We start from the raw sequence: 23000 nt of genomic DNA, 5'->3' as shown, positions 1-23000 counted from the left end.
TTTTCCGAACACGATGGATTATATCACAAACATAACAGAAAGCATTATAGTGTTTAAACAACTAACAATGTTGTTTGATTGTTCTATTCGTATCTCATTCAGCTGATTTATTTAAAAACTGGTAATCCAGTGGGCCAAACTAGGCCTAGTGTCCAGACTGAATGGAAGGATTCGGATGTTCACGTTCTTGTCTACAAAAATGCTCTTCGCTAGCGTAGATGTGTGTTGGGCCCGGCACGGCCAAGCGTGTTAAGGCGTGCGACTCGTAATCTGAGGGTTGTGGGTTCGCATCCCCGTCGCGCCAAACATGCTCGCCCTTTCAGCCGTGGGGGCGTTATAATTTTTCGGTCAATCCCACTATTCGTTGGTAAAAGAGTAGCCCAAGAGTTGGCGGTGGGTGGTGATGACTAGCTGCCTCTCCTCTAATCTTACACTGGTAAGAAGGGACAGTTAGTGCAGATAGCCCTCATGTAGTTTTGCGCAAAATTCACAAATAAATATACTCTATGTTCGTTTCGTGTATCACTGAAATGCGCAGTAGCGTTACATAAAATAGTTGATTGCTTTTGATTGTATGAGGCATATAAACAGGTGCGAGAAAAATATTCATTGAGCCTTCTACAGGGTGTTCGGAAAGTCACTGTGCAGTTTTGTCTGTTAATAAAGATATAAGTGCACAGTGACTTTCCGAACATCCTGTAGATAATTCATTTAATTCTCTCGAATTATTTCGTTTTTCGAAATTACTAACAATTTGCAAGGTATTGCTTTTAACGTGGCGAAAATGACTGCTATTAAACTCTAAACTGGTGTGCAAATCATCTGTTTATTCATATATAAATTCCATTCTCTACGATCCGTTCTAAGTGTTGAAAGATGCAGTTTTTCGGTCTTTTGCAAAGTAAAATTACTCTTTAAAAATGTTAATAAAATTTTCTAGTTAAGTGTTTGATGCTCGAGTAAGATTGATTGACTAAAATTAAGCACAAAGCCACACATTGTCTCTCTGTGCTCTGAAAGCCACACATTGTCTCTCTGTGCTCTGAAAGCCACACATTGTCTCTCTGTGCTCTGAAAGCCACACATTGTCTCTCTGTGCTCTGAAAGCCACACATTGTCTCTCTGTGCTCTGAAAGCCACACATTGTCTCTCTGTGCTCTGAAAGCCACACATTGTCTCTCTGTGCTCTGAAAGCCACACATTGTCTCTCTGTGCTCTGAAAGCCACACATTGTCTCTCTGTGCTCTGAAAGCCACACATTGTCTCTCTGTGCTCTGTCTACTACGCTTACGAAACCAGGTTTCTAGCGGTATGAGTCCACACACATATCGCTGGTGCCACTGGGGGTACTCGAGTGGGTAATATATCAGTCCCTGATATATTAAACTGAGAATTAATTACTGATGCTCATTTTGCGGTTCATCACAACATAAACATTTTAAGCCTAGTTCTAACGTCGTACTATTTGTCTTCCAAAGAGACCCATCGTCAAAACCAAATAGACAGGTGACAATTTGTTTTCATAACCATCTGTAGTATAACCTGAAGAGAAATTAAGAAATCATGATAACATATATCCTGAGTTCATGGGCGCGTGTATATAATATTAAATACATTGTTTTTTATAAGTCCAAACCACTTGTCAGGGTAACGCATTGAGTCAAACACGTTATGACCCGGTTGGTGTACGAGGCCATGCATTCGCGAACCGACGTGTAGTTAAACTTGCACAAAGAGTTCAACATTTGACAGAAGTCTTTCACCATAATCATTTTTTTTCTGCTGAGTCGGGGTAAGTTTACGGGTTTGCAATATTAAAGTCTAGGGTTCGATGCTAATTAACGGGCAGAGTGCAGGTCGCCCATTGTGTAACTTTGCACTGAGAAAAACAACAACAAATAACTATTGCCTGAGAACATTCTGTTGCAGTGAACAACTTATCAAAATATTATCGTTTCTGCTTTGTTCTGTTGTCTGTATCTGTGGTTGGTTTTGGAAGTGTTTGTGTGACAATATTCTTTTCAATAAAAAATAACTTTCATATTTGTTTTTTAAATTTTCTTTCTGATGACAAATTCAGATTCCAAAGAATTCGTTACTTTAAACAACAATTCTGGAAATCTATTTTTAATGCTTTTACCTGCTACAGATGTTAAAAATACGTTACAGTAAAACGATTTTGGAGACTTGCGCGACACCTATTTTCGTGCTTAGGCTTGTGATATTTGTAGGAAGTAAGATATATTTAATTCAATATAGAATACTGTTTTCTTTTAAATTCAATTCACAAGATTTCTATCAGTTTTAGCAACTAGCTAAATCATATTCGATCAGAAGTTCTAAATAACCTACAGAAGTATTATTATTATTATTATTAGAATATTTCTTTTTTAGTTTGATTATATTTGCGTGATTTGGTTGAACCTTATACTTGTGATACTCAAACAACGTATATTTGTTTCACTACAAAATTGTGTTATACAAAATCAAATTAAGAACGTATAGGAAGGAGTCGATCCAATAAAACTTTTTTGTTGTGTAAGTAGTGCTTGTCTTAACAATAAAGACAGACCATAAAAACATCAGGGTGTTGTAAACTTGAGTAAAAGATGTAATTGTGTTTGGCCTTCGTATTATCAATGGCTAAAATTATTCTAACAAAACCTAACTTTACTAAGCCTTTTACTGACTTCACTTTCTTAAATTGATGAACTTGAGGCATGTTTGAAACAGAAAAAAAGTAGTCATTTGAGTGAGACCTTATTTCATTTGATTGTTTCCGAACAGCGCTACAACAACCTTCCTAAACATATTTAAGGAAAGTTTCTTTACTTTTTTTCGACTGATGTTCAGGGATAGTAGTGAAAATTCCTTTGGTTGGAACATGGACGTATGTTGATAAAAGTGCATTTCTATTTAACTGATCTTAACTTCAAACTTAGAATACCGGAAGATTTTTGATTAAATACTCGCGTAATCTTTTTTTTTTAGTTTTTCCTAATAACCAAGTTTATTATTTATTCACTTAACTAAAGAACATTTTCTAACCAGTTATTTAATAAGCCAGTTTGATTAGTTTTATAAGCCAGTTCATTTTAATTTACAGCTCTGGATCTTAACTCTTTCTCTTCATCATTAATACAAGTTTCGAATTAAAGCATTTTTCTTTTTTTAGTTTTCTTCCTCTTTTGTCCTTAAAGTTTTGCTGCATGTGGACGCACGTCAAATTTGTTTTATCAGTCTGTTAGTTATAACTGTTTTTTACCAATTTTAAGGCATTTATCTTTTCTTAAAGTCGCGAGCTGTTGAGGACTAGTGATCAAAGTTTTATATAAGAGCAACGCTTTTTTACATTTGCTACACAAACTATGGTTTCGACATATTTCTTGCATATCAGTTTTTAGATCTAAAGTCTTTGCGCTTAATTTACTAATCCATATGCGAACACCAGTTAAACAAAGCAATTGCATTTAACTGTACTATTTGCGCATTAATGTTCTAGCGTTGTTGTTTTTTGTTCTAACTCTTGTCAGTTCAACCACTTGTGGTTATTGAATTTTAGTAGATGAATTTCGAATATTCTGTTAGTAGTTTAAGAATGTTTAGGGTATATTGCAGCTTTCTATATATCTGTTATTGTTATCTGTTTATTAGAAACTCTCTTACTGCTGGCTGCTCGACTAGAAAGCTCGTTTAACATCGAAGCTGTTGTGGACCCTATAGAAATTAGAATATCGGAAGCCGTCATGAACTTTCAAGAGAATGGGAAAGTCGTGTCAGATATGGTGAGTGCAATTGACATGAACTTTCAAACGAACGGGTATATTATGTAAGATATGGTTAGTGTAATTGGCACGAATATTCATCAGAACGAGTCGGTCACGTCAGATATGGTGAGTGTAGCTGGCATGAACTTTCAGGACGTCATGTCAGATACGGTGAGTGTAGCTAGCATGAACTTTCAGGACGTCATGTCAGATATGGTGAGTGTAGCTGGCATGAACTTTCAGGACGTCATGTCAGATACGGTGAGTGTAGCTAGCATGAACTTTCAGGACGTCATGTCAGATACGGTGAGTGTAGCTAGCATGAACTTTCAGAACGTCATGTCAGATACGGTGAGTGTAGCTAGCATGAACTTTCAGAACGTCATGTCAGATACGGTGAGTGTAGCTAGCATGAACTTTCAGAACGTCATGTCAGATATGGTGAGTGTAGCTAGCATGAACTTTCAGGACGTCATGTCAGATATGGTGAGTGTAGCTAGCATGAACTTTCAGGACGTCATGTCAGATATGGTGAGTGTAGCTAGCATGAACTTTCAGAACGTCATGTCAGATACGGTGAGTGTAGCTAGCATGAACTTTCAGGACGTCATGTCAGATACGGTGAGTGTAGCTAGCATGAACTTTCAGGACGTCATGTCAGATATGGTGAGTGTAGCTAGCATGAACTTTCAGGACGTCATGTCAGATATGGTGAGTGTAGCTGGCATGAACTTTCAGGACGTCATGTCAGATACGGTGAGTGTAACTGGCATGATCCAAAATAATTTAATTTATATATTTCGAGATAATATTTCTATTATCGTGGAATTTCATGTAAAGAAATGACGATTTCATTTGAATTTTCTCAGAATAAAGTAAATTTGTTGTGTGTTGTATTTACAAGTTTGTTAAAGTATCAGTGAACTAAATTAAGTTCATAGGACATTTTATTGCCACGAGTCACTTTTTATGTTTTTTATTTTTAGATAATGAATAATCAGGTTTCATAAATTAAACGTTTCGTGCGTATCGCATTAGTTTCTTTTTTATACAAATTAATGAGATACAAAATTGCATTGCAATTATGCAAAAGTGAGTTAATTTTCAACTAAGGATATTTCTTTTCATATTATGTTACTTCAAGTGACTTTTATTGTCTTGTCATATTTGAGCGTCCATTTGTTTTAAAACTTTTAAGCTCGTTTATTTCTATTTATGTAGATTTGAACACAATAGGAGCTTGAACGTAAAATCTTCTACTATGATTTAGTCTTTATGAAGTAATTTTCCGTCATTTTATCTTTGTATTTGTTCTTTTAAATATCTTTCTATGAATGAATCGTTTTCAAACCAGGCGTGTAATTGTTACAGATAAAATGTTTGTGAATATACGAATTCCAAAGCGTAGTGATAAGTACAGTAAAAATTAAACACAAATATTTAAGGATATAATCATAGCTTACTGCAATAACTTTACCAAACATACCACCAGAACGGTGTCAACAAGATTTATACGGTTATAAAGTGCAGAATAACTGCTAGTTTAATAAATTTGTATCTGTTATTAAACTTTCCATTTTACAGCAAAACAAGCCAACTTCAGTGCCAAGATAATTGATGCCTTTAAATTTGTTACCGCACATTTGTGTTTGTTTCACGTAGGATTTACTTATTGAAATATTTTCTACGATACGATCTCTCTCACGTAACCATATTTTACACATATCTTTTGTAATATGTGTAAGAAGAAAATATCTCCGAATTTAAACGCATGTATATGTTAAAATATGGTTGTAGACGCTATTAGAAAAGAATTCAAAAAGTTTTCAATGGTTAATCTTTCAAGGTGGTTAAGGCACTCGACTTGTAATCTGAAGATCGCGGATTCGAATCCCCGTCACACCAAGCATGCTCGCCCTTTCAGCCGTGGGGCGTTATAATGTTACGGTCAATCCCACTATTAGTTGGTAAAAGAATAGTCCAAGAGTTGGCGGTGGGTGATGACGACTAGATGCCTTCCCTCTAGTCTTACTGTTAAATTAGGAACAACTAGTGCAGATAGCCCTCGTGTATATTTTCGCAAAATTAAAAAACAAACAAACAGTATTAAATATAATTTAAATTTTAAAACTAATATTGCAGGGCTACGTTCAGCAGATTCCTTAGATATGAAAGTTGTGTTTTAAGAGATCATTTTCTGTCATTCAGAGTTATTAAATAAAACGTTTTATGGCGTCGTGCATTACTTAAATACTGTGAAGTAACCACGTGTGCGCGTTAGCTCAATCATGGCCTTCACCCTGTTTGTGCGCCCTCTATAAGATCGTCTCTGCGGTAAACTTTACTCGTCATCGTTCATCAACGTTATCGGGAATCTCTCACTTTTGCTCGTTGAACTTCAGCAGTTGAAACTTATCGCAGAAAAGATAATTTGGCGGCTCTTGTGCGCAGCTACTCGCGTTTATAGGCGAAGAGAATTTGTGGCCTTCAAGCCTGTATGTACAGTTTATGTCTACAGACGTTGGGCGCAGTTTGACCTTTTCCCCTAGCGGTAGATGTAGAAATGTTGTTGTGGTAGCAGCAAAAGCTCAGCAGGGACTTTTCCGACTACGTAACCTACTAGAAATGTCTCCATGAAAAATGGTTGAGTTTCGCCGTATTTTCCTGTTCTTCAACTCGAAAACTAAGAGTTTAGATGCGATCTTTTAGTTAAACATCTTATTGATAAAGTTAATTTTCTGTTTTGTCAAAATTTGGGTATTAGCTAGATAAAAAAACAAACTTGTAGGTGTGTTTATTTGCCTCTGTTATTTCTCTTGAGGTGCAGATAGCCTAGTTGCTTTGCGCCAATAAATGCCAAACAACCAACGAAATTTCTCTAGACTGCAAAAAAATGTCAAAAAATAAAAATTGAAAGGTCGCAGTTGTAATTGTACGTAAAAATTTAATTAATTTCACTAAACTAATATTTTTATTACTCTTGAAAATTGATAGAAAATTAATTTCCTGTAAGCACAGAGTGTTGTATATATGCTATGTTTTGCCATAAAACATTCATAACTGATATTCGAATTGTTTTCTGGACAGAAATTCATTGTTATAAGTTTATCACAGGTGATAGAAAGTTTCTCCTAAGTTAATTTTAAGTTGGACTTTCACAGTTATAAAACAATATTTGACTTTAAATAGAATTACAGGTAGTGACTTTTAAAATTATTTTCATTAATAATGGAAGTATCTATATTAACTGACAAAATATTTAATGCTTATGAGAACTATTCCTGATTTTCTAAAATACCAATACAAAGAAAAATAACCAAATGTAAAAGACGACAAAGGATGCTAAAAGACAGAAATACGACAAACAAAGTCGGAAGAGATTTTTTTGTAATTTGAATTTGTGACAAAAACTACATTTTTCGTGCGTATATTAAGTATATCAATGTTAGTTCCATGTTTAGTTTAAAACTTTTGTGATTGTTTCCATTCACTTTTGTCAGTAAAAGTCACATTTTATATTTTGTATTTAATACCATTAGCGTACATTATCTAATTAATTAGTTTCTTACTGTTATGATCTCTGATATACCTTTATTTTTCTAGTATACTGTATTTTTTTTATATAAAACTAACTAGTTCTGTAACTTAATCGCTTTTTATATTACTTAACAATCAGGTTCAATAAGTTTGACGTTTTCAGCCAAATTCTTTAGCCGTTGTAAAATGTTTATTTCTATATTTCCAGCTGTTTCAGAAGTGCGGTAAGCCTCGACTAGGAAAAAGAGAAACAAGGAAGGAGTTGGAGTTCGAAACATACAAGTTTGGCCCACGACACAACGTTCACGGAGCTACCAAAAGTGACCTGAATCAACTTTTAGGGAAAATCAAAAAGAAGATAAGGCGCACGAAGAGTTTTTGGTCCAATCTTCCCAGTGAACTCTGTAATAATCCTAAAGTTACAGGGGATCGAACCACAAGAAATAATCGAGAGAGTTGTTGGAATGGGCTAGCAAAGGCAAAGTGAGTGCAGAAGCAAAAGTTATTCTGTGATAGGAAATAAACAATGTGTAGAGTTCCATGTTTCAATTTATATTCTGTTTATTCACATTGTCATACTCTGTATGAAAAGATACAATGCTATATAAATTTTATTTTGTAAATTGTTTATATATATATTAAAGTTATAGGTATACAGAATCGTACGAATTAAATTAATATTCATGCTAATTGAAGAACCTAAATTATATGTACTTTAAAATATTTCTTGACAGGTTAATCATGGAACAAAACTATTCACACCCACAAGTTCTTGATTTGGTGATCTACTGGTCCTATCAGAAAATTATAATATACAAAAATGAACAGTTCTGACTGTAGCTAATAACTTTTATTGCAGTAAGTTTGCGTCAATATTTCCTGACGAAAGTATTCCTAAATTTTAGTGAATCAAAAAAATTTGATTCCAGTGAAACATCTGAAGAGTTACTACGCAAATTAGAAAACATATAGGTTGTTTGAGCTAATCTGTAAATCAGACCTCTATAAAACATATTCTGGTATAAACCATTCGTTTTGCTTCTATGTTTATTTAGATATGAAGCCACGCTAGTAGGCAATGGACTTGTCAATCAGAAGGACAACCCGGAGGTCAATTTAGATGTGACCAGACAGAATCTTGTGATAACAAAGCAGAAACTAGCACTTCAGCTTATTACTGCCAAACTAAATAATGCCTACAGAGGGTTAGATGTAGAGTGGGAAGTCCCAAGTAAGTGTTACACAATGAGCTTATTGCTTTTTATATTGAATAACTCAAAGTTTTAATATGATTATATCTGATAAATGATTCTTTAAAGGAGATTCGTTGTCAGATTTATTCATAAGTCAAGTACTAAGTGCTTCAAAGTAAATAGATGAATTTCATCCTGTTTTCGACTACAAAGTTATAAGTAAAACCATATAAGTGAAATAAATTTAAAATTCATTCACTTCACTTGCATACTAACACATACAATTACGTAGTTTGTATAAATGTGTGTTGATGAAATGTTCAGGCTCAGGATATTAACTACATTATTTGTCTCGTTCTAACTGTCAACACACACACACACACATATGTATAGCAACTTAGATAAATAACACAGTTGATTGAGAGTACTGTCCGCTTATTATTGTGTTTGTGTGTGTTTAACTGAGTCTTTTTGTTTTTATACATTGTGATTTAAAAACAAAATCATTTGGAAAGGTGCTGAAGCATTATTCTGTAAACAATTATGTGTGCTTGGTTTTATAGATAACAGTGCTTTAAGCGTAATTATGAAGATTCTGATCAAACTGGTATGTATTCAAAATTCTAGAAGTACTGCGGACCGAAAACAAAGGTTAATAATGCACAATAGGTTTTAGTTAGGGCTCTTAAAGTTAGTTTTCGAGAAGTAAAATCTACAGAGATAAGACTGAGTTTTACATGTCTCTTTATCTTTTTATCACCACATAAATCTTTGTTCATATAGACTAACAGTGATTTACTAGTGCACCGATGGAAATAATTTATAAATACATTGACAGTAGTTTTAAAATTATCACTTTTATTTTTTTGTATGAAAGTTAAATTGCTAGATGGCAGCACCAAACTTGGTTAACTGTAAAACACTTTGCAAAGTTTATTACCTTGTATGAAAACACTCATACACTATTTCAAAATACATGTAAATGAATAATTTGTCATTGTTAATTTTTATCTCTTACGTGTTCAAGTTTTCCAGTTTAATTAAACTAGAATACTCAGGTCACTGAATGTTTACATTTCTACATACAAATGAAAAAAGTACAGGTTTTGTAAATACACATCATGTTGTTACTTTCCATTATCGTCAAATGCGCTGTGTAGTGGTGAATTTTATACGACGAAAGCCATACCTTTTTATAGTATTCCAATTGCGCTCTAGTATTCCTCAAATGGGATATCTTGGAAAACTAACTTTGTGGTTATACAATATAAATTTTATATCTATCTATATAAATAATAACCTTGCGTTTTTCTGGCTGGAACTTTTCTCGCACATTTCTCGGTCAAACGCTACAAATCTCATTGTTAGAAAGGCTTCTGTCTGAGGATTACGAAATAATATTGGCTTTTCCATTCAGAATAAACCTTTCTCTTTTTTGCCGATTTAATCTTGTTTTTAAAGTAACAAGTATTCTTCACGATAGCACAGTGTCGTTGTCATCACGTGAAGATTTGCGTCAACTTCAACTTCAGCTTTTTTTATCTGCAAAGTGTTTCACACAAATGACACTGCGTGTAATTTCCTAAAAATAATTAACATTGTAATAAATACAATTACAGTTTCTGTGGGCTTTCTAGAGTAACTTGGGTAAAAAATACGCATGCGCAGTTCGTAGTTCGTTCAAAACCATATGCTTATCGAATTCAGATACCATATACGAATTCAGATGTTTCTACAAATTCAGCTGGATTTACCCTTATTACATTTACTTTATTTTTCAGTAATTTAAATTCGGCTCGTTTCGTAGACTTCTATAAACACCTTTTAGCTCTCTTTTTTCATATATTACGGGTTTTATTCTTCGTTCTAATTCGTAAAACTGTCATTCACTGAATGTTTAGAATTGTTTCACACCACTGTAAGCACAATTACTTTGCTCTAATACTTCGATCAGCGTTATTAAACAAAGTCACGTCTACGATTCTTCTTGAGTTCGATTATCTAACTGCGCAAATTGTTTTTCAAATAAACCAAGATTTATCGATCTAGCACGTAATGCCTGCAAGAAATCGTAGCTTAAATACCGTGCGTGAAAAATGATAGAATAAGGAAAATTCAAGCGAAGGGCATTAAAACTGCCGCTAATATTTTGCGGGTCGCAGTTAGTTATTAATTGTTTTTTGCTCATAAGAGTATTTGATTCGGTGGAGTATTACAACATATCTGAAAGCGATTCTAAAAGTTTATTAACAGTTCAAAAGATCAGAATATTATAAATACCTGAAATGTTTAAACTCATCCAAGGCGAGTCAGAGTTCATTTAGCCAAGACCTGTTTTAAAATAATCGTCTCTGTCTTTCAGGCAAAGACTGGTTGTGTTGAATTTCGCGCAAAGCTACACGAGGGCTATCTGCTCTAGTCGTCCCTAATTTAGCAGTGTGAGACTACAGGGAAGACAACTAGTCATCACCACCCACAGCCAACTCTTGGACTACTCTTTTAGCAACGAATAGTGGAATTGACCGTCAAATTATAACGCCCCCACAGCTGAAAGGGCGATCATGTTTGATGCGACCGGGATTCGAACCCGCGACCCTCGGATTACGAGTAAAACGTTTTAACCCACCTGACCATGCCGGGCCTTGTGAACGTAGTTACTGCACAAAACATCGAATAATGGGATGTGATCGCTACGTTTTTATTTTTTTGTTTTCTTTACGTATCTTTGGCCCCACATTGCGGAACGCTTTTTTTTTTTTCGACAACGAATCTCAAATCACAGTTGGTAACGGCTGTTCACTAAGCCACGCTTAGCTTCAATCACCATTACCAGTATTATTATTATAACTCATTGCTATTACTTAAACAACAAAATATTAATTGTTAATTATGATAAGTATTTCATTATTATTTTTTATAATCTGAATGGCCCGGCATGTCCTGCTGGTTAAAGTACTCGACTCGTAATGCGAGGGTCGTGGGTTCGAATTCCCGTCGCACCAAACATGCTCGTCCTTTCAGCCGTTGGGGTGTTATAATGTAACGATCAATCCCACTATTCGTTTGGTAAAAGAGTAGCCCAAGAGTTGGCAGTTGGTGATGATGACTAGTTGACTTTCCTCTAGTCTTACACTGCTAAATTAGGAACGGCTAGCGCAGACAGCCCTCGTGTAGCTTTGTGCGAAATTCAAACCAAACTTCCATAATCTGAATTACTTGGTCTTTCGTTAGCGGAGAGCATTTGGGCAGCTAGTGGCAGTGGAAGTGGATGGATACCTGATGACACTGAGGAGGACAACTCTAACGATCTTTACTTCAGTTACTCTTCTACGAGATCTCCTGCAGTTCCTATATGGCCAGTTGAGTTCGCAGAAAATCCAACTGAAAACCCATCAACAGCTTCTGGATTGATACCATCCAAAGTTCTATTGTTATCAATAGCAATCTGTGTACATAGTGTCATTTGGTGGTGAAAACCAGCATCTATTACGTTTATAAACGTCAGTGTTTAGAATTTCTGTAAGTATGGTTGTCTTCCGCGACAAAGAAGAGCAAATCTGTCATGAACATATCAAGAAGTAACTTGTTTTTTGGAGCTTTCGAACTCAAGAGTAGAAGGAAGTTTTTGTAATTTTATTAAACTTATAAGTTAGTGAGAATCACAGTGTGCTTGAGAAGAAATTATTGGTTAAATTTATGCTTGTCATAAGTGGTTAAACTACAGAGCCATGAAGTACTTATCTTTTTAATGTTTAAGTTCAATATAATTTAATCAGTTAATATAATGGTCTTTGCTGCAAAGTTGTATGCTAAACAGTTTCATTCAGAGTTAAAAAAAAACAATAAAGTTATAAAATAATAAAGAAATATGTTCAAAGATATAATCCCAATGAAATTAATAGAAAAAATGACAATCATAAAAAAAATGTTAAAATATAAGTTACCAAATTAATTATCTCTAAAAATGTTAATGTTTACTTGTTCAAATTGACCCTCCGTTGGCGCGAAGATAAGTTTTGGTACTTATAATGCTAAAATTCTAGGTTTGTTCCTTGCCGTGGAGACATCGCAGATAGCTGTTGAGATAGGTATGCGAGCAGACAAGTAAATACTTGTTAAAGGATTGCGAATATGAAATATTAGAATCTTACACATTACTGGGTGAATATATATATATATACTACCTAGTTTAGAGAAGTTTGAAACATGTTTTTGTTCGTAGTACAAACATAAAAATTAAATATTTTAAATTACTCAGTTCGCTATCTATAATGAAGAGGTTGTTTTTGTTTTTTTTATTTACAGTCGGGTTTATGTACTTACAACCATCACTGTTTTCATGTTAAATTAGTAATATTTAGTGGCTGTGTTATGTAGTGTACGTATATTTTGTGGTTTGCCAAAAGTTGTATACATTGTACATGTATTATACTGTATTTCGGAAGTTCAAAAGAGCAAACAACATATGGTAGTTTCGTAAACACTTGTAAATTGTATTAATTTATATTTAGAATTTAAATGTATGTAGCTTCTCTATATACTTTTTATTGTTGAACAGTATGACCAAGTAGAGACACGTAGAAATAAGATAAAATTTGTTGTTCGCTATTCTTGAAGATACAACAGAAAAAAAGAATAAAACCTATTAAGTCACGCCACAACCTTCAAAGTAGGATCATTACGTCGAAAACAAGTCTAAATCTATATCATAACGATCGACTTGTCCATTTGAATAGGGTTTAAGTTTGAGAATTACACACTTCATCATATTATCTAAATAACTTAGTAATTAAGTAAAAGCTTTGAAATTTTATTTATAATGAAGTTTGCACGTAATATTACTTCTCTTTACCTGAAGCACAGCTTTGGATAAAATTGAGAATTACTGTATCGGTTTAAATACACAAACTGTACATATAAAAAAGCAAATTGTCTGTATATGTTTTCAAACCCAAGTTACCCATTTTGTCATTTTTTTCTCCACTAAAACTTTTCAGGTTTGTTTTATAAACAATTTTATAAGAATTGTGTGGCTAACTAATTTAATTTGATTATTTTAATTTTTAATCTTACTAAGATGAGAGATGAGGAATTTTTCTTAGAAGTAACTGTGGACATTAACAAGGTCAACAAAATATACTTTCCTTCAAGCAATGTATTTGCTTATTATGAGGTCACAAATAGGTGTATTCATGTGCATATTTAATACAATGATTCCCTAATAGCATATTTTTATTAGCCAGTAAACTAATCAAAGATGCAATCATAAAGTATTATTTGATCCTGTTTAATCAATTCCATACCAATTATATCTTGAACTAGTAGTGAAATAATTTGTTGGGTCACAAATTGTAAGAGGATTTTTTTCTTGTATAAAGATCTGTATTGTATTGTATTATTTCAAAACTAAACATATGTAAGCGGCACAGATGCACAATATACGTCAACATCACCTGTTAAAACACCACGTATAACCGTACAAATAGTAGATATTCTCATCCATGTACCTAAACTGGGATATGTATATGTGACAGTACTTACGTATGTGTATAAAACAAATCAACTCCTTGTAAAGAAGTACTACATCTCGCATACGCACAGTATACATTATAGTACCTTAAACAATAATACTGTATTTCACATAAGTACATTGCACATAAGCACTACACGAAATTATCGATTCACTTATACACAATGCTCACCAACATCTTTTAACAAAAGTGCTGATTTTTTGCGCATTGTACATGTCAGCACTTTACATGGAAATACTGCTTTCTACATCAGCACCTTACGCGAAGTACTGAACTTCACGTATTAATACAGAAGTATTACAAACCAACACATAACACAATATTACTGTATTTACATATTTACAGTGCACATAGATATCGGGGACAGAATTAGCACTTTTCACACTTCCACGTTGCACATTTGCACCACGCATATCATGTGCACATCCTCACATTGTACAGAATATTCAAGTAATATATATTTATATAGTGCACATAAACACCTTACACAAAAGTTATGTTTCTCTTATATGCATCCTATGAGTGTTTATTAACACACATAACATCTTGTAATATGGATATTAACACTGTAATAGAAGTACTAGAACGTTTAAATGCATGTTTTGGATCATCTAACTTTATATAAATTATGTTAAGTTGCATTTATAGATGTACTTCATACCTAAGCAGTGCAAACAGATCTGAAACTAATTTTTACAGTCAGCGCAATTAATTCCATAAGCAGAAATACCAGGTCATTTTGCACATTTTCAGAGTGACAACAGTATAAGATGCACTCGATCAATGATAATTACTGTATAATCAAAACTTATAATATGTTTAGAAAGTTGCTAACATACTTTAGCAAAGTTTTACGCATAAATTACACAGTAAGAGACATTAACCCCGTGTCTTTGTTAATTTCTAAAAGTTTAAAGAGCATGTGGTATTCCAACGCGAGACATTTATTATTAGCTTATTTGGGCATGGCCAAGTGAGTTAAGGGGTGCGACTCGTAATCTGAGGATCGCGGATTCGCATCCCCGTCGCACCAGACATGGTCGCCTTTTCAGCCGTGTGGGCGTTACAATGTGACGGTCAATCCCACTATTCGTTGGTAAAATGTAGCCCAAGAGTTGGCGGTGGGTGGTGATGATTAGCTGCCTTCCCTCTAGTCTAACACTGCTAAATTAGGGACGGCTAGCACAGATAGCCCTCGAGTAGCTTTGCGCGAAATTAAAAAAAATATATATATATTGGCTTATTCATGCTGCACGAATATCAACCAGGAAATCCTGCGAAAAATAACTGGAAATTTGTTTTTTTTTTATATAAAGTTAAAACTGGAAAACAAAAGATTTTTTGGATTATTCGATGGTAGTTTTACTTACAATCTAAGCTGCGTTGAGTTAAATGTAAACATAGTTTAAAAAGTTTGTTTGTTTGTTTTTTGCACAAAGCTACTCGAGGGCTATCTCTGCTAGCCGTCCCTAATTTAGTAGTGTAAGACTAGAGAGCGGGCTCGAACCCCCACCGCCAACTCTTGGGCTACTTTTACGAATAGTGGGATTGACCCATTATACGGCGCGGCATGTTTAGTGCGACGCGGGCGCGAACCCGCGAATTACGAGTCGCACGCCTTACGCGCTTGGCCATGCCAGACCCGTTTAAAAGAGATGACTTGGTGTTATTATGAATTTCACCAGAAAACGTACAACATTTTCGAAATATTAAAATAAATTACAGAAGTGCATAAGAAAATCGATCTGAAATGAGATTTGATCCCTGTTTTATTTTATCGTTCAACTTGGATCATGTCACAATTTAAAAACAAATAAGAATATATGTGCTCTGTGCGATTCTTATGTAGCTGTCGAAAGGTGAGACTTTTAACAATAAAATAAATCAATAGAATGGAAAAAATGTATTTTGTGACACCTCAAGATGTTTATTTGAAATAATATTAAATGAATAATCACAAGTAACTTTTTTAAAATTATAAAATTAGGTAAACGGTTTTCTTTGGTAGTTCATCTGCAGGATGGAACAGGATTTGGCTTTAGTACTGAATTACTAAGTTGTGGAAATAAAATTACACACAAACAGTGTGAAACCCACGTTTCTAAATGCGCACTGTCCTGATAATATCTGCCAGTGCACATTGTATATTTACACGTTTCACGCAGATATCAAAGACTAAACGATTCATACGGTAAACCACAGCGGTACATGTATATCATTATTATATGACAGCTGTTTTTAGAACTACACATACACAAATAATGCAGGAATAGCACGTGTAGATATTGCACATTTTCGTATACAGGACACACTTATCTAAGTGCTGCTGCAAGTAACTAAGATACATTGTGTAATAAATGTACTTTATGGTTTTGTTTGTTTGTTTATTTCAAATTCAGCACAAAGCTACACAATGGGCTACCTGTGCTGTACTTTTTGGTAATGAACATAATGCCATTAAGACATTCCTGCGTCAAACTTATAAAATGCATCAAGAATAATTAGTTTAATACTTGTACCTATATCACCCTTCCCCCAACAGCTAGTCTGAAGGCTTATAACGTTAAAAATAGAATTTCGATACCAAGAATGGACAAACAGCAAACAGCCTGTTGTATAGTTTTGTGCTAATACAGTTTATTAATATTACTGCCAAGTTATACAAAATGAAACTAATGTAGTCGTCAAAGAGGAAATCGTTATGAGATCCCTTTTATCTTGGTTAAACTTAGGTTTTACCTCCAGTGCTACGGTACTGTTCATTAAGGTTACAACAGAGACGATGTTATAATGATGTAATAGAACAAGAAATGAACGACCTTATCTTCGTTTTGTTTTTATTAGGTAAACTTTGGATAAACACTACAATGTAAGAATTCGAATGTTGAGAAAGAGTCACAGGTACTGAGAGCGCCCTCGTGAAATAAGTCATATTTATTTTACTATATTATCATTTAAAATACATTTATATTATGAGAATATAATCGGTGCCAACGTTACTGATGATAATTACATTTCCTTAAATGTATTTGTTCTAAATATTCGACCTTATCAAGAGTTTTTAAAAACATTTTTTCTGTTATTATTCGAAATTTGTACATAAAAGTAAATTTTAGTACATTCTTTGTTTATGTGCCATAGATACAACCGTCTGCTTATGTCTTTTATGGTGGAGAATCGGTTAGTAGTCGAGATACTAATGATAGTGAGATTTTAGTATTTGTACTCAGGTTTTCGGAAAGATCACTTTTAATATATATATATAAGGTTCAACATTATGCATAGAATGGAGACACTTATGTATATTACAATGGATTTATAATGTGAAGGTTTTGCCAACAAACATTGATAAACATTTCTTGATAATTAGTATTGATCTATTTCATATTTTAATTACTAATAAGTGTTTCCTTCTATGGCCAAATAGTTTATATGCTCATTTACAGTGAGTCCTGTAGTAAGCATTTTCTTTATCATGGCTTAAAAAAACAAACTTGATTACAAGAGAAGTTGTAAACTGAGAATAATGGTGTTTTTCATTAAGACCGTGAGTTGGACACCTTACCAAGACTGATTAAAGTGTGATGGCTTCTTTAAATATTTTTCCTGATATGTATTTTAATAACAAATATTGATGTGACTTTATTCACAGTGAAGTAAAATAAAGCTTTTGAAAGAGACTTGAGTAATTTTTGTATAAACCTCGTCTTTAACAACTGACGTATTGTAAAAGTATATAGGATATACAAGCCGTTACATGTACGTTTTCTTCTTCATGGTCACGTTCGTATATTGTCACAGACAAATTAAACAATACTAAACAACAACGATAAAATCGATAGGTATGGAACCAAAGTACCTGAAATAAGTTTGTAGGTTTATAGGTTTAATATTATTTTCATGTAGAAACAAAAATATATTGTCTACATTAAAACTAAGTGAGCAAATACTTGTGCTAATGTGTTCTAAAGAGCTATATGCCAGTTATTCCTGCAAATACCGTGATGAAAACTCACTGAGTTAAAAAGGCCAAGTAGTAAAAACAGTAGAAGAAATTGTTTGGGATTACAGTATTTAAATGAAGTATCTAAAGAGCACTAAAAGCAATTATCAAATAATTAATTTGTAATCTTGCTTATTGTAAAATAGTAGTACGTCTTGTAGATTTTATGTTAATATTCTCACATATATTTTCATGATATTCTAAAAACGCATAGATCCAAGAAGTCTTGATAAAAACGAAATAGAAACCTTAGAACTCGAGCGCTTTCGAAAGGTAGACTATTCTTCTTCAGTTTGCTCGTGAAGAAGAAAGATCCACTTTTCGAAAGCGCTCGGGTTCTAGGGTTTCTATTTCATTTCTATCATTCTCATTCATATTTTTCTTGATGTGTTCCAAGTTTGGTCAGCTGATGATACCACGTGAGTTTACTAAATTATTGATTGAGATAACATTACTATAAAAGACGGGATCTTTAATGATCTTTAAAATTAAAATTTTTCATTACATTAAAAATATGCTGCTCAAAAAAGATTATTGGAATATCTAATGTTGTAATTATAACAAAACAAAAGTTTCTGGTATAAAACTGTGTCTGTTTATTTGGAATTAAGCACAAAGCTACACAAAGGGCTATCTGTGCTCTGTCGACCACAGGTATTGAAACCCAATATTTTGCGGTGTGAGTCCGCATACATACCACTCTGCCACTGGAGCCTAAAACTGAGCCAGTTGCTAATCTCAGTTTATTATTATTAAAGTTAGACATCTAAAATGAAATCAAAGCAGTGTGTGTGTGTATATATATATAATAGTTTCATACAATTACTTATCATTCGCCCATTTGGAGTGGATTACATGGATTAAAGTTTTCCAGATTGTTTATGATTGTTGGGTGGGTCTAAAGAAACTTATTTGGATGTTTTACTCAGATGAAGATTTACAGGCCAAACGGAAGCAAGCTATTTGCAGTAAGTTGTTATAAGTTGGCTCCAAGTGTTAGCAGAATGGAAAACTGCTTCCACACCATTGGTATAGTTCTTTGGACACACAGACAATACAGGTCATCAAACATGACACAAGTGGAAAACTCAGATTTATTCGTTCTGACTTATTGCAGTTGTAGAGTATAGAAGCCAAGATTGAAACAAACGATCGCAGCCGCAAATGGATATTTATCAATGTACAGTTGGTGAGGAGCAGACTTCACAAGACCATCCTGTATGCCTAACGACCATTGAGATGTATTCCATACATAGCAAGACAAAAACAAGTAACCTGCAATATTGTAAAATGTAGATAATATTATTTCTACGGTCGACTGTAACCGGATTACAAGCTTGTACTTATCTGGCGAGAATCTGGAATTTATCTATCACGTTTAAAATGCAGGAACATGATGCATAAGATAAGGGAAGGAGTGTAATATGAACATAAATGTGCAGTGTTAAACTGGTCGACATTTAAATTATGTTAGCTGGTGTTACTGATGTCATATAGTAAGATCTTTTGCACTACCATATACTGTTGCAATGAGCCTTGAGCTCAACCCACCGTAAATGTAAAAAAATGTTTGTTTGATATTTTTTCTCAGAGCTACACAAGGATTACTTGCGTTTAGTCGTCTCTAATTTTGAAATGATAGACTAGATATAAGGCAACTAGTCAACAAAAACCAACGCCAACACTTAGGCTACTCTATCCGAGTAATAAAATTTGGTTGCTACTCATATAGCTCACCCATTGCCCTTAACCATGTTATTGTGGAAAAAGAAAGAGGTAATGAAGCTACAGTTTTACAATCCGAATACGTTGATTAAAAGGTATTTTTCTACACAGTTTTTTGAAGTAGTTACTGTTGTTATATTTGAATTATGAATTAAAGAATTCTGCAAGGTTTGAAATGAAAGTTATAACAGAATTTTATTATATTCATTGGACGAGAAGAAATTTAAAATTCGGCTAAATGTTTGCTTAAAATTTTAAAATAAACTTGTTTAACTTTATTATCATTTAATATAAACAGGCTGAAATTTTTTTAATTATTCTTGTAAATAGGGGCTGATAGTGGTTTCCATTTTGTCAGGTTGTATATAGTTATCGGTTTAAGAACTATTTCACAAAAGTGTTGAAACTAGGTAGAATTATTGTTGCTTTACTGGAACTTTTAATGGGCTGGAAGATTATTAATAAATTTATTATTCCTATGACTGCGTTGTATAACAATATCCCTATATTTTAGGTGATAGATGTGAGGATTTTTCTTGTATTACACCATTAGTCTATAGCTAGTGCGTCAGATACGGGTTTTTTACAGCTTACGTTCTAAAAACAAGTATACCCGTTACAGACATGTGACAAGCTATATTAACACAGTAGTATTTTGTTTGTTTGTTTTCTAGACTAGATATCGCATGGGTCATTTGTGCTTGACCCGACATGGCCAAGTGTGTTAAGGCGTTCGATTCGTAATCCGAGGGTCGCGGGTTCGAATCCCGGTCGCATCAAACATGCTCGCCCTCCCAGCCGTGAGGGTGTTATAATGTGACGGTCAATCCCACTATTCGTTGGTAAAAGAGTAGCCCAAGAGTTGGCGGTGGGTGGTGATGACTAGCTGCCTTCCCTCTAGTCTTACACTGCTAAATCAGGAACGGCTAGCACAGATAGTCCTCGAGTAGCTTTGTGCGAAATTCAAAACAAACAGACAAACAATCATTTGTGCGTTTTGTTCATACGTTATAAAATTAACATAGGCGTCAATGTCAAAACAATGAGCAAAGGTGTTAGAAGCTGAAGATGGTAGATGTAACCTTCCTAATGCAGCAACTGCCAAGATAATGTAATTTTTCTCATCAAAGTCTATCTCAAGATATCAGTAACCTTTAGAGGGTTGCTGCCAATGTTTCAGCAGTGCTTAACACTCAAGTTCCCAAACCCAACACTTGCACTTTCCTTCACATAAACTCCAAAATTCATGGTACTGTGATCGTATATGCGATAGTTAGGCCTAAGTATCTCTTGCTCTAACAATCAGCGCGCATTGGAAGAATTTGTTGTTTTATGCCACGTGTGATGAAAAATACACACGTTAGTTAAAACGTTTAAATGAACAATTTTAAACTGGAACTTGGTTAATTTCTGTTAATGTTCGTATAACCAAGCTAGGATTTTTTAATAAATGATTGGTCTGACTTTGCTGTTGTAAAAAATATTGTAATATAAAACATCACTGTAATCTAATTCGTAATTCTTAACAAACTGCTTGTTTATGTTTTTGAAGAGTAACACAACGAGTTACGTTAAGATGTTTTGTACGAAAATTCAAAAAAGAAAAAAGCTTGACGTCATTGTATAATTGGAAAGCACGTAATAATGGATAATGTAAAACATTTATTTGTTATTATGTAATTATTTCATTAGTGTGCTGAATTAAAGTTTCCATTTTGAAACTGTTTAAAAGGTTTAACCAGTTTGTGATACTTGGATTATAAATTCTGTTTCTGATCCTGTAATGGCAAACTAAAGCAACAAGTTATTAAGTTAAGGTTGTGGATATCTAGCAACATGCAATAGGCTAGCTAGAAGTAAGAACAAGCTTTTTTCAGATAATTCATGCATGGCTTTAATTAAGACAGCCGTATGTTCTACATTAGTTTTCATTCAGGTTGTGTCTGTTCGTGCTTTGTGCAGTTAGTACTAATACAAATTAAGTTTAGAATATCTCCAATGTGAAATAACTGTTGTTGTCTTATTCCATCAGGAGTTTAAAACACAAGTTTGTGATTTATAGTATTTTGTATTGTGGCATGTGTCGTTGTGTGTGTGTCTATAGACTCGCGTTCTTGCATCATCACAGGTTTGGTTCAGTTTGGTTTTTTTGAATTTCGCGCAAAGCTATTCGAGGGCTATCTGCGCTAGCCGTCCCTAATTTTGCAGTGGAAGACTAGAGGAAAGGCAGCTAGTCATCACCGTCCACCGCCAACTCTTGGGCTACTCTCTTACCAACGAATAGTGGGATTGACCGTCAAATTATAACGCCCCCACGGCTGAAAGGGGAGCTTGTTTGGTACGACGGGGATTCGAACCCGCGACCCTCGGATTACGAGTTGAACGCCTTAATCCACCTGGCCATGCCAGGCCATCATCACAGGTTTGTTATTATTATTATGTTTTCATAGTTTGGTTTAGAGGAGAGTTATGAAATGAGTATTGCTTGACACCAACGATACGTTAATGTTATTTCACTATTTTTACAAACAAATATAACATATAAATGTATGTTTTTTATAAATATTCTTGTCTTAATTTCATATTTTCCTGTGTATAACATCTATGAAAGGTAACTTTAACATTGGATGTGCATTTACATCGAAATTATATGAAAGTTTAATAAAGTGTTCAGTCCAGTGATGTCAGATGAGTCCCGTGAAGATTGTGTTGCGGCGTTTATCATTTAACCCAGCTGGAGAAAAGGTCATAAGTGTAATTCAATATAAAAGCAGCTGTTTTACGTTATATTATATTTCCGTAACCTATGCCTATGGAAATATCTGTTTGTCATATGTCGGGATTACAATGGAAAGCTACATTACTCGTTTAACATTAAATTGTGGTACTGAGAAACCTAGATACACAGCTTATCTAAGTACTGATGGAAAACCTCTGGCATGTGAAGTTAATACTATACGAGTTCTTCTACAACTTTACTCATATTCGTCATGCAGCTTTCAGGTGAAAGGATTCCTTCTTTGGTCAATGCTTTGTACAGATATGTATTGACTGCTCTCTTAGATAGGGTACGTTTTTTGCACCATAAATAATAGGAATACAATACAGCCATAATAATGTAAGGACTGATACATCCTATATCAATATATTTTGAAAAATGGTTGAATGAACACTAAAGAAAACTTTATTAGAAAATTTTGCCACCGTCATATACTTAAATATCTTATGTTTGACTGTAATATTT

The 23000-nt window shown here is 34.0% G+C and overlaps 1 protein-coding gene across 3 annotated transcripts in view; it reads left to right on the top strand.

Moving 5' to 3' along the window:
• The window catches only part of LOC143249611 (glypican-6-like), a 125085-nt gene extending 107387 nt beyond the window's left edge, over window positions 1-17698 (top strand). For all 3 annotated transcript variants that reach the window (XM_076499756.1, XM_076499766.1, XM_076499776.1), the window contains exons 6-9: window positions 3655-3785; window positions 7513-7787; window positions 8360-8535; window positions 11729-17698. In XM_076499756.1, the coding sequence (XP_076355871.1) occupies window positions 3655-3785; window positions 7513-7787; window positions 8360-8535; window positions 11729-11970 (824 nt within the window). In that variant the 3' untranslated portion in view covers window positions 11971-17698. The remainder of the gene's footprint in view (window positions 1-3654; window positions 3786-7512; window positions 7788-8359; window positions 8536-11728) is intronic.
• Window positions 17699-23000: the final 5302 nt, after the last annotated feature.

The sequence above is a fragment of the Tachypleus tridentatus genome, chromosome 1 (assembly GCF_004210375.1).
Source record: "Tachypleus tridentatus isolate NWPU-2018 chromosome 1, ASM421037v1, whole genome shotgun sequence".
NCBI lineage: Eukaryota > Metazoa > Arthropoda > Merostomata > Xiphosura > Limulidae > Tachypleus > Tachypleus tridentatus.
The sequence above is the reverse complement of the archived record's forward strand: the minus strand, read 5'-3'. Positions and strand labels throughout refer to the sequence as shown.